The sequence below is a fragment of the Notolepis coatsorum genome (assembly GCF_963971535.1).
Source record: "Notolepis coatsorum genome assembly, chromosome: 10".
Classification (NCBI taxonomy): domain Eukaryota; kingdom Metazoa; phylum Chordata; class Actinopteri; order Aulopiformes; family Paralepididae; genus Notolepis; species Notolepis coatsorum.
The window spans coordinates 24,474,106-24,488,623 of record NC_140174.1 but is presented as its reverse complement, the minus strand read 5'-3'; the positions used below and the strand labels follow the sequence as shown (position 1 = coordinate 24,488,623).

At 41.8% G+C, this 14,518-nt stretch overlaps 1 protein-coding gene across 1 annotated transcript in view; it reads left to right on the top strand.

The window, feature by feature from the left end:
* Positions 1-303: 303 nt before the first annotated feature.
* Positions 304-14,518, top strand: part of cog7 (component of oligomeric golgi complex 7) — a 30,476-nt gene continuing 16,261 nt past the window's right edge. Inside the window, exons 1-8 of the mRNA XM_084322725.1 lie at positions 304-751; positions 2,262-2,410; positions 5,705-5,821; positions 6,271-6,439; positions 10,934-11,016; positions 12,097-12,219; positions 12,835-13,033; positions 13,943-14,070. Of these exons, the coding sequence (XP_084178851.1) occupies positions 586-751; positions 2,262-2,410; positions 5,705-5,821; positions 6,271-6,439; positions 10,934-11,016; positions 12,097-12,219; positions 12,835-13,033; positions 13,943-14,070 (1,134 nt within the window). The 5' untranslated portion in view covers positions 304-585. The remainder of the gene's footprint in view (positions 752-2,261; positions 2,411-5,704; positions 5,822-6,270; positions 6,440-10,933; positions 11,017-12,096; positions 12,220-12,834; positions 13,034-13,942; positions 14,071-14,518) is intronic.

Genomic DNA, 14,518 nt, shown 5'->3' with positions numbered 1-14,518 from the left:
CGCCAATAGCCACTAGAGGGTAGCAGAGTAGGGGTTCTGCACGGAAATTCTGAAAGTGTGACACATTGATCGATTCAAATTAAATATTTTTCCCCACAGAGACCTACAGTAGAATTTTTATTTTGTTTTTTATCGTCCCCTCTGTTGCGGCCTGCGATTGTTTATTTTTCTTGATATCTTGAAATAAATAGTTCTATCGGTCGTCGCAAAAATATTGTATAGGACCATTGTCGCGGCAGTTGTTTCAGGGGGAAGGTAAATTGAGAGTACAAACGGGAACTTGCTGTCACTTGTCAACAAACCTGAAGACTCTCGTCTTGATTCCCTTCGTGGATCAGCTGTCGACGTGTCAGCACAACTCTGGAGGAAGCCGTTGCCTTGTTGGAGATATATTTAGTTGCGATGATCATTTCATTTTCCTGGGCTGTTTATTTTATATTTGTCTCGAAACCTGTGTTGTTGGGGAAAAGTTAGCTTTGTTTGTAGCTAGCGAAGACCCAATGCCGACGGGAACAAGACTGCGTGCATTATTCCAACCAACAACAAAACACCTCACTGAAGACATAGAACTCGAGAGACTGACAGATGGATTTCTCCAAATTCCTGGACGTTGACTTCGACGTGAAAGACTGGGTGAACGGCGCCTTTAAAGTGGTGCAGAAGGACGCGCCGGGGAAGGCGGACACGCACGCAGCCACACTGGTCATGAAGCTACAACTGTTCATCCAAGAGGTCAACAATGCCATTGAGGGTCAGTTGTTGTTGTTTAAAACAAATCCGCTGTCAATAGTCGCAGGTTCATTTCGTTGCGGGAGGCTGCCATTCGAAACTGGCCACCGTAAATGTCCAAACCCCCCCACCCCCTCCTAATGTACAGTCTTCTCCCCATCATATGTCTGTCAGGATCTATGGGTAACAGTACTGTATATTTGCATATCATATATGTCACAAATGTAACAGTACTAAATACCTGTATGTCATGTACAGTATATGTCCCTATCTATGCCATAAATGTCATATGTTGTGTATGTCATACATGTCACTATGAATTGAAAATAGGGGACCCTGATGTAAACAAGACAAACGTCTTTCTCTGGTCTGCATCCCCTTAACAATTGTGTGTATTGAGCTGTACTGTATTGTACCCATTCTGCAATCTGTTAAATAAAGTTTTCATTCATTCATTCATTCATTCATTCATGCTTGCAGCCTAGTTACATAGTTGGACCAATCTACCGGAATCAGAAACAATTTCTTCGCCAAGTAGGCTACAATGAGTTGTATGTAAAAAAAAATTGACAGTACTGTATATCTCTGTATGTCATAAATGTCATGATATATATCTGTATGTTGTGTATGTCATAAATGTCATTATGAATTGAAAATGGGGGACCCTGATGTAAACAAGACGACAGTCTTTCTCTGGTCTGCATCCCCTTAACAATTGTGTATTGAGCCGTACTGTATTGTACCCATTCTGCAATCTGTTAAGAAAATGTTCAATCAATCAATGAGTAAAGCATTTGGGTACAGTTGTGCTAAGACAGCATTACGGACACACACTGTGACTGTAGTACAATGACAACAGGACCTTTTACGCACTGCGAAGCAATGTCACACAGTATGGTAGTGGGCGAATGATTGATTGATTGAAAAGTTTATTAACAGATTGCAGAATGGGTACAGTACAGTACAGCTCAATACATACAATTGTTAAGAGGATGCAGACCTGAGAGACTTTCGTCTTGTTTCCATCAGGGTCCCCTATTTTCAATTCATCATATGACACACACGACATACAGATAGACAGTACTGCTACATCTATACATTTATGACACACCAGATTTGCAAATACAGTACTGTTTGTGATACTAAAAAAATCCAGAAAAAGAGTGTATATACATTTGACATAGAAATTGTGCATTGGAGGTGGTTGGGTAGGTGGGGTGGGGCTGTACATTGGAGGTAGGGGGGGGACACTGTACATTGGAATACTGACATACATTTGACATAGAAACTGTACATTGGAGGAGGTTGGGTAGGTGGGGTGGGGTTGGGTGGGGCTGTACATTGGAGGTGGGGGGGGGGGGGGGGGGGTGGGTAGGGGGTGTCCAGTTGTGCATGATGACCCAGCTTTGGGTGTGCTAATTTATTCCTTCTGCAGGGAGTGGCAGTGTTATTATGAAAACCATTAACTTAGGCTACTCTTTGTAGCACGTTGTAGGCTACCTTTTCAAATGCGTCTGTGTGTGTTTGTGAAGAGAGCAGTATCCAGGCCCTCCAGAACATGCCCAGAGTGCTGAGGGACGTGGAGGCTTTGAAACAGGAAGCCTCGTTTCTCAAGGAACAAATGGTCCTGGTGAAGGAGGACATCAGGAAGTTTGAGCAGGACACAGTGCAGTCCATGCAGGCAAGAATCCATTATCATTATCCTCCATTATCATTGTCATTCAGGATCATTACCGTTGTCCATTATCATTCATTCAACCTTTTATTTAAACTTGAGGGACACTGAGGTTTCCCTCATTTACAGTGACGTTCAGTATACAACTAAAATTGATAGAATAACACAAAGATAAAAATAAGAAACAGGAAAAGCAGACTAAAAGCTATTTTAAAATGACATACAATGGTTATTAAGTAAGGGATAATGTATAGCTACGAGGTCATTGTCGCAAAATAATTGACCGACACAGAGTTTAAAATACCGAGGCGCCTCGCCGAGGTGTTTTAAACGTCAGTGAAGGTCAATTATTTTGCTACAATGGCCGAGTATAGGCTATACATTATCCCGCTTATTACATGGCTAACTTACTAACAATATACCTATTTTACGAGATCAAATGCAGACGTAGTTCTCCCGCTGTCATCGCCGGGCTTGATTACTCCAGCTGCGAAAAACAATAATCACCGGTGGTTATCGAAAAATAATTCACCGCTGTCGGGGGCTATTGACCAATCACAATCAAGCATTTCGGCGAATGTTAAAACGCCATGTAATAATCAAAGCTAAGAGATGCATACATCCCACCACAATGAAATCATCATTATTTCAACACATGATTTATAAGAGTGTTGTATTTCTACTTTACCTCATGTATCTCATGCATCACTATAGCCTGCATGCAGGGAACAAAATTAACTTTTTGACTTACCAGCCATTTGGCTGGTAGATTTGAAAAACTACCAGCCAGGCAGATTTTTTACCAGCCAAAAATTATAAATAGCTTTTTAGTATATCGCCATGTGTTATTATTACTATATAATACTCTCATATGCTATTTTCAATTAATATCATAAACAACATAAGGAATATTAGCATAATTTTGAGTGGACTGAAGGAATGAGTCAGCGTTAATAGTTTTAAATGCAAATAATTTATTGAAACATAGAAGTAGGATTCGGGACACACACACACTGTTTCAACTCACCACCCCCGCATCATATTGTAGTCTAAACTGAGGATTACTGAGGATGGACAGATAATGTTGATATTCAAATATAAAAAAGTTTTGAGGAGTGGAAGTTTGAAGACAGACTAGACTACAATATGATGCGGGGGTGGTGAGTTGAAACAGTGTGTGTGTCAGCGTTTCCGTTAGAACATATTCGTGCCGGTCTGGGTGTCCTGCAAGATTTCTATCACCGGACATATTCGAGATATTCCGGTCAGAGTTTTAAACAGCAGTCTATTATAATCACATTTTTATGAGCTAACGAATTCCGTTATAATTGGACATGTGTATTAATTACATCAAGCGAAGAATGAGAAATTGATTTGCAGAATCAAATTACTATCTCTCGCCTCTCAAGTTAGTGCGATACGCTACCAGCATCAAGCTCCCGCCCCGCAGGCTTGCGCTGCAGCAGCTCTGTCACACGCACCCCCAAATGAATCTCGAGTAGACATCGCTTCACCTCGTTGTATCAGACACGTCACACATATCATAATGTTCAACTTCACACACGGCAAACTGTAGTTGATCATCACATTGCCTCGTTTGCTAGCTCGTCGCCACATGCAGAGAGGACGAGCCACATGCGTGTAACGCATTTGTTAATTTCATTATAGGTTATAGCCTACATTTAGTTATAATCAATAATATGCATTACTATGTGACACGGCAGTCAACCAATAGTTGCATATGATTTAAAATGTCAACACTCACTCACCCCGTCTCTCGTTGTGCCTATCCGTTTTGTACCTGCGACGGCTGCGAGAACAGCGACTTTAGTTGCTGGTTCGACTTTCAATCAATCAATCAATAGATCCCCATTGGAACAGGCGAGGCTCGCAACGGTAGCAGCAGACTGGGGATGCTCTTTGTGGTTCAATCAATAAATTAATAGTAAAAGTACGCTCGACATTTTTGTTTCTTTTCCGCGGGAGCGTCAGCTGTCTCTGTGACTTCAAGTTCAGAAGACTCATCTTCGTTGTCATTATTAGACCTGCTTGTGCTTGGTTTCATGAAATATTTACTAAGCTTAGCTTGTTTCGCCATCTCTCTCTCTTCCTCGTATACCTGTTTGTCGTTATGGTGGCCAGAGCGTGCAGGCTCAAAAAAAAAGAAAAATAAGTTTCACATCTGAGCGGCGCCATCCTATCAGAGTGAAGCAACAATTAAACTGAAAATGGAATTATTGTTTCGTTCATCGCATAGGCTATTTAATTTTAGCCGATTTTAATACAATTCAAATAATAAAATTGTGCTTAGAGGAATTATTTTCACCGGACATTAAGACCGGAGAGATTTAAATATTCGGACTTCAACATATTTTGCCGGTCAAATACCGGTAATTACCGGCTAACGGAAACGCTGGTGTGTGTGTGTCCCGAATTCCTAGTCCTGAGTCCTGACTAGTGACTTCATCGTCTTTCCAAACGCACGTACACACACAGAGAAAGGGAGTGCCCCCCCCCCCCCCCCTCCCCATTTCCATTTCCCCAGTCCACACGTTCTGCTGGTCTCTATGGCTCTGCCGCTGATCAGGATTAGCTTGTTAGCTTACGCTAACGTAACATTCATTTCGGGCGATGTGGGCATAAAGGAATGGCGACGATGCAAAGCATGTTAGATGCATTTGACCCGTTGTGAGAGAAAAAAAACACCACAGACTTATTTCGGGACGCAAAATAGGCGCACTGCTGTGTAGCCCTGCTCCTCTGCTTGACCGCCCTGCGCCACACAGACATTAGCACGGACTGGGCGGATATAACTCGCCGAGTTGCCACAGGGTTTTTCAAAATAAGAGTATCGATATGAGCCGAACGTTGCTAGCTGCTGGAGCCATAGATATTATGACTGGAGCTGCGCTTGGGGCGGAAATGAGACCAGCCACAGGATTTTCAAAATAAGAGTATCGATATGAACTATTTTGTTACACGCCAGGTGGCGGGCAGACCTCTCATTGTTACTCGCCAAACCTTAAATCTGCCCGCTGTTGGCGGGTACTTATTTTGTTCCCTGCCTGCATGCATATTAGTGAAGTGAGAGTGAGTACATGAACATTCAGCCTTTAGCAGATATTCAAAGCAACTTATAACAAGTGCATCAGGAAGATGAGCTGAAATCCTTTGCTATAGACGGACCGACACAGTCGATTATTTGCTACAGAGGACTGACTCAGTTGATTACTTGCATTCAACTGTTTTAGACTCGGTTGGTTTTTGGGTCACTGGACAAACGTTCTGAACCTGCGACAGGTGCTGGTGGAGCTGGACCAGGTGAAGTCCCGCATGCACCTGGCCTCGGAGGCACTGCAGGAGGCGGACAAGTGGAGCACGCTCAGTGCGGACATCGAGGAGACCTTCAAGACACAGGTGAGGAAGTAAATTACATGGCATGCTTCATTGTCGAATTTATTATTATTTATTATTGTCGAATCTATTATTATTTGTTTGAATTATTATTAATAAAGTATTAAAAAAGTATAATTATTAATGTATTATTAGTATGTAATAATGAATAATAATAATAATACTATTTATTATTAATAATATTTATTATAATATTTATTGTTATAATTTTTGGCTAAATAGTTAGTCTATTAGCCACGTCCTGGTGGTCTATTAACAGGCTGAGGTGCATACCGTCTATTCGCAACATCGTAGGTTGAAACCTTTACTGCATGTCGCCCCCTCCTTCTCTCACTATTCTTGTGACTTCCCATTATCAAGTGTCTGATTGAAAGCAGGAAAGCCACTGACAACCATAGTCTCAAAAGAAACTCTCTCCGAATATTGACCCCGGCTGAAACCCTTCCAATTAGGACTTTGCTGTGATCTCCTCCAAGCTGACCAGCATGCAGAACAGCCTGGCCATGCTGGTGGACACGCCAGACTACTCAGAGAAGTGTGTCTACCTGGAGGCTCTGAAGAACAGGCTGGAAGCCCTGGCGAGCCCCCAGATAGTAGCCACCTTCAACTCCCTGTCTATTGGTAAGAAGAACCTGGGAGAGGGTCTCTTATCCCCGAGCCTGTAGGGCTGGGCCATGTGGGTCACATCATTCCTATCATCATCAAGCCTTTATTTAAAACTCGTAAAATCATTGCAGTTGCCCTCATTTCCAATGATGATGAGTAACAGTTAAAATAAATGAGACAACATTTAAAAGTAGTAACACAACAGATGAAAACAAAAGCAAAAAAAAGGGGGAAATCACCTAAAATACAAGATAAAAAACCAATATTAAAAAACCAATCAAATCTGCTAAAACAGTCACAGACTGGTGCACAGACACAGTGGTTAGTGATTATGGTTTTGAACTGTGCATTAGGTTGGAAGAGTAGTGATCTTTAAAGGGGAACTATTTTACTATTTCTTTCACTATTTGGGCACTTTTACACAATTCCTGTGAGTCTATGGAACACCTCTGTAATATATATATTTTTTTTATTCATTGTTTTGTATTTCTAATCAAGTCCTCAAAAACAGCATTTTTCTACCTCAAGATTTCGAGCTGTTTTGAGTCTGGGCTGCAGGTGCCACCTAAACCACTGCGGAGCGTCGTCGTCTATCTCAACATTAACATGCAGCAGTGACTATATGACATCACATATAGGCACATTTTCAAACGACTCAGTTCAGTGAGGGTGAATATTGTGAGAGGAGAATTGGAAGAATGCGCCAATATGAGAATTTTGAGACAGATCATATTAATATAAGTTCACATAGCTAGGAAACAATGCTAAACACTCAAAAAGGCCATTTATAAGATAGTTCCCCTTTAAAGTATGATGAAGGATGTTCCATGAGTCATGAGCATAAACGGAGAAAGCAGACCTTCCAAGCTCAGAACAAGCTTGAGGAACCTCAAGCACAAGCCAGTCATTTGAGTCAGATAGGGTCCAAACCTCCAGTCCAGCAACATTGTGGTGTAAGGTGGTAGCTTCCAATATACCAACGATTATTGCGTCTCTCTGCAAGAGAAGAATAGTCTCCTCATCATTAGGGTTGGGCATCGTTTGGATTTGAACGATTCCGGTTCCGATTCTCCATATCGATTCCTGTTCTAAACGATTCTCGATTCCGATTATTTGAGGTTAAGGTCAAAACAGGTCACAGCTTATTTCGCAGGAGAATTGATTTTCTTTTGAAAAATCTTAATTTTTTTTCATACTATTCACATTTTCATTTGACTTGATACAGTTTAATTTGGTTGCTGTACTGTAACTATGGTATTAATTAACAACGTACATTTTTTTTTTTTTTTTTTAGAATCGAAATTAAGAATCGAAATGCAAATATGTTACTTCCAGAACCGGAAGTTAGGAACCGGTTCCTATTAGAACCGGTTTTCGGTGCCCAACCCTACTCATCATACAGGAGATAATTGTGAGCACCGTACCTAGGGATGGGAATCGAAAACCGGTTCCCGTTGGGAATCGATTCCTAATTGTCCGATTCCTGGAATCGCATGCCTCTGTGACTATCGATTCCTCTTATCGATGCCAGGTTTTTCCTACAGTTGCGCATAACGTTAGCGCCACGCATGTAGCCATGGCAGACTATTTGATTCCTTAACACATCCACCGCCAATCCTGTTGTACAGCGTGTTTGCCGGCCATGCGAATTCTGCCAAACCACGCTGTACAGCGATATTGAGATCATATTTCATTTTTTCGCCATGGCATTCATAATTCCGCCACCCAGCCTCTGGTGATACAGTGGGACCCTGCACAATAGTGCAACGCCTCAATACCGCCGCCTGGTGTATGATCGGGCGAGTTACAACCGGAAGTGGCCATCGGTGCATCTGGAAAATCCGTCCGGCAGTCACATATCGTTGCGGGACTACAGACAAACACTGGCGTGCATATGGATCGCTGCCATAACTCAATAATCGATATGATTTGGGCGTTTATTGCGCCATACAAACCGGAAATGGATCTAGTAGATCAACGTCAAACCGATCAGATCAATATATCACCAATACTACATAAAGCATTTACTGACGATCACGGAATTATAAACGACCCCCCCCCCCCTTTCATCCGCGCATGATGAATCATAACGTATACGATCATGTACAGTTGAATTTTTTAATATAGCGTGTATCGGCAATAAACGGCAGTTGATAATCTATATATGCGTTTATGCCTATAACTCACGTTCTATGAATGACTGCAGAAAACGATAAAAACATACTTACCGGTATATTCTAGAAGGTATTTTTGGAAGAATCTATGAATGAAAAAGTATAACGTTCCTACATCCTGAACGATAGATAATCGATGTTGAATGGGCCATAGTAATGTCAATTTAGCAATACAATTAAAAAAGTTATAGCCCTGCAAAGAAGGTGAACATCTCCATAGGCTTAGAGTGGTGGCAGTGAGCCTACATTGATGGATAGAAGCGTGGCAGGGAATGTGTTAAGGGCTCGAAATTGCCTGGGTTTTGGTCATATGCTCCCGAAATGCTCCCGCTGTTTGGCTGCTTCTATGTGCAGTGAAAACTACTCCAATGTTTTAGAACCTAGTCATTGATTTAATTCAGCGTAACCTAAGATTAGCCGCGGAGCTAACGCTAGCTAACGTTAGCTAATCAAGCTCACAGAGAGAGATAACAGCTGACAGCAGGTAGTACAGGTACAAATAAAATAAAAAAGGGGGTGGGGGCTGTTGTGTGAACCTTGTACTCTTTAGTTCACATATAATAAGAGACGGAGAGCGTGTGATCAGGTTGACTGTTTGTTTACTAATGTAAGTCAGGAAGTACCGTGCAACATACAAACATGTCCGTGTAGCAACACGAGCCAATACCTTACAGGACAGGGGCCCGGGGAGGGAGCTCTGTGTGTGTGTGTGTGTGTGCGTGTGTCTCTGAAAGACCAGAGACAGAGAAGTCAGAGGAATAACGACCTGTTGAATGCAACTACGGTTCAATAGATTAAATTAGTTTAAGATATTGGGCTGTAGTTACATTCAACAGGTCATTATTCAATAGATTCAATTAGTTTAAGAATACATTTTTTTTTAAGAGAATCTCAAATACATTATTTTATTTAAGTGTAGGCTATAGTTAATGTTTTATTTTTTTACAGTTTTTGTATTTTTCTGACATGGGGGCTCAACAATAAATGACAATCAGAAATGTCAAGTTGCATGTTGTTATTTTAACCAGCTTAGTTCTGTTGCATTTCCAATTTATTTATTTAAAGTATAAATTGATTAGGAATCGATAAGGGGATCGATAAGCAGAATCGACAATGGAATCGTATCGATAAAATCTGATAAATTCCCCTCCGTACCAGTCACCAGTGATGCATCTGAGGGCAGAGTGATCGACGGAGTCAAGTGGTTTAAGAGTGGAAGTGGCAGCATGTCTATAGACATTGTCTATAAAAGACATCACCATAGTCCAAAACTGATCAGAAAACTGCCTCAACAATCCCTTTCCTACTAATAAAAGAAAAGCTGGTTCTGTTTCTGTACAAGAAGCCAATTTTCTGTCACAGCTTGCTGGCGAGGTTGTATAGTATTTAAATTAGTGCTGTCAGGTAATCTAATTAATTACAGGATTTGTAATTAATTAATCTAATTAATCGCATTTTAATCGCATAACCATTTTATGCCTGATATTCTATATTCTATAATCATATTTCAAATTGCATGTGTCCGGATGGCAGAATTCAGTACTGTATCTACAAAACCTTCTGTTTAATCAACTTCCATCTGCTTAGATTTTTCAGGTCTGGTCAATTCACAGTCAAAAATAAACATTTTTTTTATTGATATTCTCATTTGGTTCATTACAATTTACTCAAGCCTAGTAACAGACACAGTATTTCTGACACTGGGAATACATTCCCTGAGATCCATAGATATCCCTAGAATCAGATACCAAGAACATGCAAATGGACCATATAAAAAAAGTCTGTAAATGTGTATTCTACGTTCTTATGGAATGAATGAGATAAAAAAAAAAGTTATAAAAAAGATTTTTAATTTTTTTAATTTTTTTGGTAATTAATTTTGAGTTAATTTTCATAACGCAATAATTTGCTGTGTAATTAATTAATCTAATTAACGCGATAAACTGACAGCCCTAATGATTTGATATGATTGTTTGATTCGATTTCTGAAATGTATTTGAGATTTTTATATTACATACGTATGTATAGATACATATTTAATTATATCGTTTTTTTTCAATACAAATCATTTAGTTATAATGACACATGGTCACGGTGTAGCTTTCATTCAAAATGCTGGTGTCATTAAATTTGCATCACAAATTTGTTGCGCATACTTGATGATGATATATCTTAAATACATCATGAACATACCGCCAAGCCCTTCAAGTTTGGCTTACGTTTTTGTGTTGCTGAAATCTAATTTATTCTCATGTCCATTTTCCAAATTTATTAACAAGCGACTGGGGAGTAAAGTAGGATTTGAAAACGTTTCTTTTTTTCAATTGCCTTACAGACCAAGCCAAGCTGTTCGTAAAAGTCTTCACAGAAATAGACAGAATGCCACAGCTTCTTGCTTACTACTACAAGTGTCATAAGGTAAGCAATAGATTCTTACTACTACAAGTGTCATAAGGTAAACAATAGATTCTTACTACTACAAGTGTCATAAGGTAAGCAATAGATTCTTACTACTACAAGTGTCATAAGGTAAACAATAGATTCTTACTACTACAAGTGTCATACGTTAAGCAATAGATGCTTACTACTACAAGTGTCATAAGGTAAGCAATAGTGTCATAAGGTAAACAATAGATTATTACTACTACAAGTGTCATAAGGTAAGCAATAGATGCTTACTACTACAAGTGTCATACGGTAAGCAATATATTCTTACTACTACAGGTGTCATAAGGTAAACAATAGATGCTTACTACTACAGGTGTCATAAGGTAAACAATAGATCTGGTCAATAAACCAGACTCGTTTTCTCACATCCTGCTGTTAAAATGATCCCTCTGTCTGGAGTTATGCGCTTGTGCTTGTGTTGGTGTTATGTATTGTGACGAGCCTGATGGTGTTCAGGCTCGACATGGACCAAAACAAACAAATCCAATGTCCACACAAGCACAATTTCAATAAATAGAAGATATTTATTGGTTAATAGAACAAAGTCCGATGGGCAATAGAGTAGTCGAATTACAGTCCAGGGTCAACACGCGTATCAGGCTCTCGTACAAAAAGGGAATGTTCAATACTTAGGGTTTGTCGTCCGGTCCAGGGTCAGTTTCACAAGGGGGTATCTCAGCCAGTCCAGGGTCCAGTACCACAAACACCTTCTCGCTTTCACCTCTCCTTCCAACTACCTCTCACCTCACAAACTCTGTATACCAATCTCTCTCTCTACGCTCTCTGCTCCTTCCTCACCTCCACTCAACCTTTCTCTGTCTCCTCTGGCTTTAAGCTATGGGTGTCTGTGTGTGTGGGATGTGGGTGATCACGTGGTGCACGCGTGTGTTCCATGATCAGTCCTAATCAACTCCCTAATTAACTCTGCTCCGCCCGTGGCAGTAGTATCTCCCTTCCTCCTCGTAGCCATGGGACGGGGGATGATATCTGCCACAGTATCTTGAATGTATTTGTATGTGTGTGTGTGTGTGTGTGTGTGTTTGTGTCCAGAGTCAACTGGTGAGTGTGTGGCAGGATATCTCTCAGAGCGAGCTGAGTCTGAACCAGCAGCTGGCGGAGTTCTACGACACCTTGCTCTCCACGTGGCATTCTCAGCTCCAGTGGAGCAGCCAGGTACTGCATGCTCCAGAGGTTCCCAACCTTCTTTTTTTGGCTGGTTTGAGATCAGAAGATTCGTAGTACAATGGATGAAACGACGTCTTTGCATTCCATGTAGCCCTTGGTCATGAATTTGGCGAGATATCTTAATTGTGACTTAAAGTAAAAATGTTTGTTGAAAATGAAATATTGCTGGAGAAATCTGGACCGCTACAGGATGTCAAGCCCAGTTTAGATATAACCATCCCTATACCACTACCTACTATGCTAATATGTCTATACCACTACCTACCATGCTAATATGTCTATACTACTATCTACTATGCTAATATGTCTATACTACTATCTACTATGCTAATATGTCTATACTACTATCTACTATGCTAATATGTCTATACCCTGACCTACCATGCTAACATGACTATACTACTATGTACTCAAAGTGTAGCACTCAAATTCGATGCTGCTAGACGAACAATACCGCTTACCCTTAACCCTTGTTGTACACGATCTGTAAGTCGCTTTGGATAAAAGCGTCCGCTAAATGTAATGTAGATGACGCTGTTTGCACTGCAGTCTACAGACGTGTATATGTAGTGGTGCCCTTGTTTTCCCTGCCCTCCCGCTCAGGTGTTCAAGAACCCGTACGAGGTGGTGACGGTGCTGCTGATCCAGACGCTGGGGGCCGCGGCTCCGTCCATCCCCGTCTGCCTGGGCGTGGCCGTGGAGCGCACCCCCCAGGAGCAGCGGCTCGACGGCCTGCTGGAGCTCCACCAGACCGTTGTGGCCTTCGGACGCGGCCTGGAGTCCGCCATGCTGCCGCGCCTCGGTCCGTGATCACACACACCTGCAGGCTAAAGTTAGGGTTTGGGGGGTTCCCCCCCCCCCCCTCAATACTGAAATCTGATATATAGAGAGTCAACGCGTACAGCGCGTCAGAAGTCAAAGTCAAGTGACTTGAAATCGTCTAGATCTTTCTAAGGGAGAAAAATGTATTGATATTTTTGTCGATTTTGCCCGGTGGCCCCACGCTACCCACGCGATAGCTAGCCACAAAAAGCTCTTATATTCACGACGACACTCGCTCACTGCCCCTTGTGGCGGCTCATGGGAAATGCACTTTGTATGTATGACACCGTGTGTCCTTGTTTCTTGGTGGACATTTGTTTAGTTTTTTTGTTTTTTAACATGAAAGTAGGCAATGAGAATGTTAAGAGGAGCCGTTTACCGTACATTGAATGAGAGACTTAGCTGTTGGGGTGACTAACCTGAATCCTTACAAACAACAACATCATCAACATGCTCTGACGCTTTGTGCAAAAATCTCATTATGTGGAAACATTGGATGTCAAGAACGGGCAAATTCCTTCACATGGTTCTACAGACGACCCATTTGATGAGATTTTGTCCCGATCCCTGAGAGAATCTTTGTCGTCAGCTGGGATGTTTTGTATACAGAGTTACATAACTGTATTCTCTAGGTGGGGAGGTGGCAGAAGAGCGAGTGAGACGTGACGATGACAAAATCGCCACGCTTTATAATATTATCGTCTTTATTATGAAAAAGTAGGATGGCCCGAAATTGAACCGTCCCTTTTTTTGCCGGAGAACCCATGGAGCCTCATGGAGTGCCCTTGGCGGTCCCCGGGCCTTTGTCCGGTTGGGGAACCACTGGTCTAAAGGAAGCAGCATCAGGAGGATCCATAACCTCACGTTGTTCCCCTTGTTTGCCTACTAGGTGAAAACAACCTCCTGAAGGTGAATGAGCTGGTCAACGTCCTGTACGACCCCTACCAGCCCTACCAGCTGCAGTACGGAGCCCTGGAGGAGTCTCACCTCCTCATCCAGATCAGTGCTGTTCCCCTGGTCAGACAGCACACGCACACACACACACGCACGTGACGCGCACACACATACACACACGCACACGCATGCAGACACATACACACACTAGGGGTGTAACGGTACACAAAAACCACGGTACGGTACGTACCTCGGTTTTGAAGTCAAGGTTCGGTACAGTTTTCGGTACAGTGGGGGAAAGTTTGGCTTTCCATGTTCCTCTCAGGGGTGATGTAGTGTGCCACAACGAATTGTACTTGTAGGGTTGTCAACGAATATTCTATATTGAAATTAATAATCGACTTCGGAAAGAAACAAGCCCCCGGTGGGCGGTCGTTAGTGGTTAACATACCGGTGTATTCGTTCAGTACACTACACAGCCGTTCGGTACGGTACGGTATGGATACGCGTACCTTTACACCCCTAACACACACACATACACACGCGCACACGCAGCCCTGGAGGAGTCGCT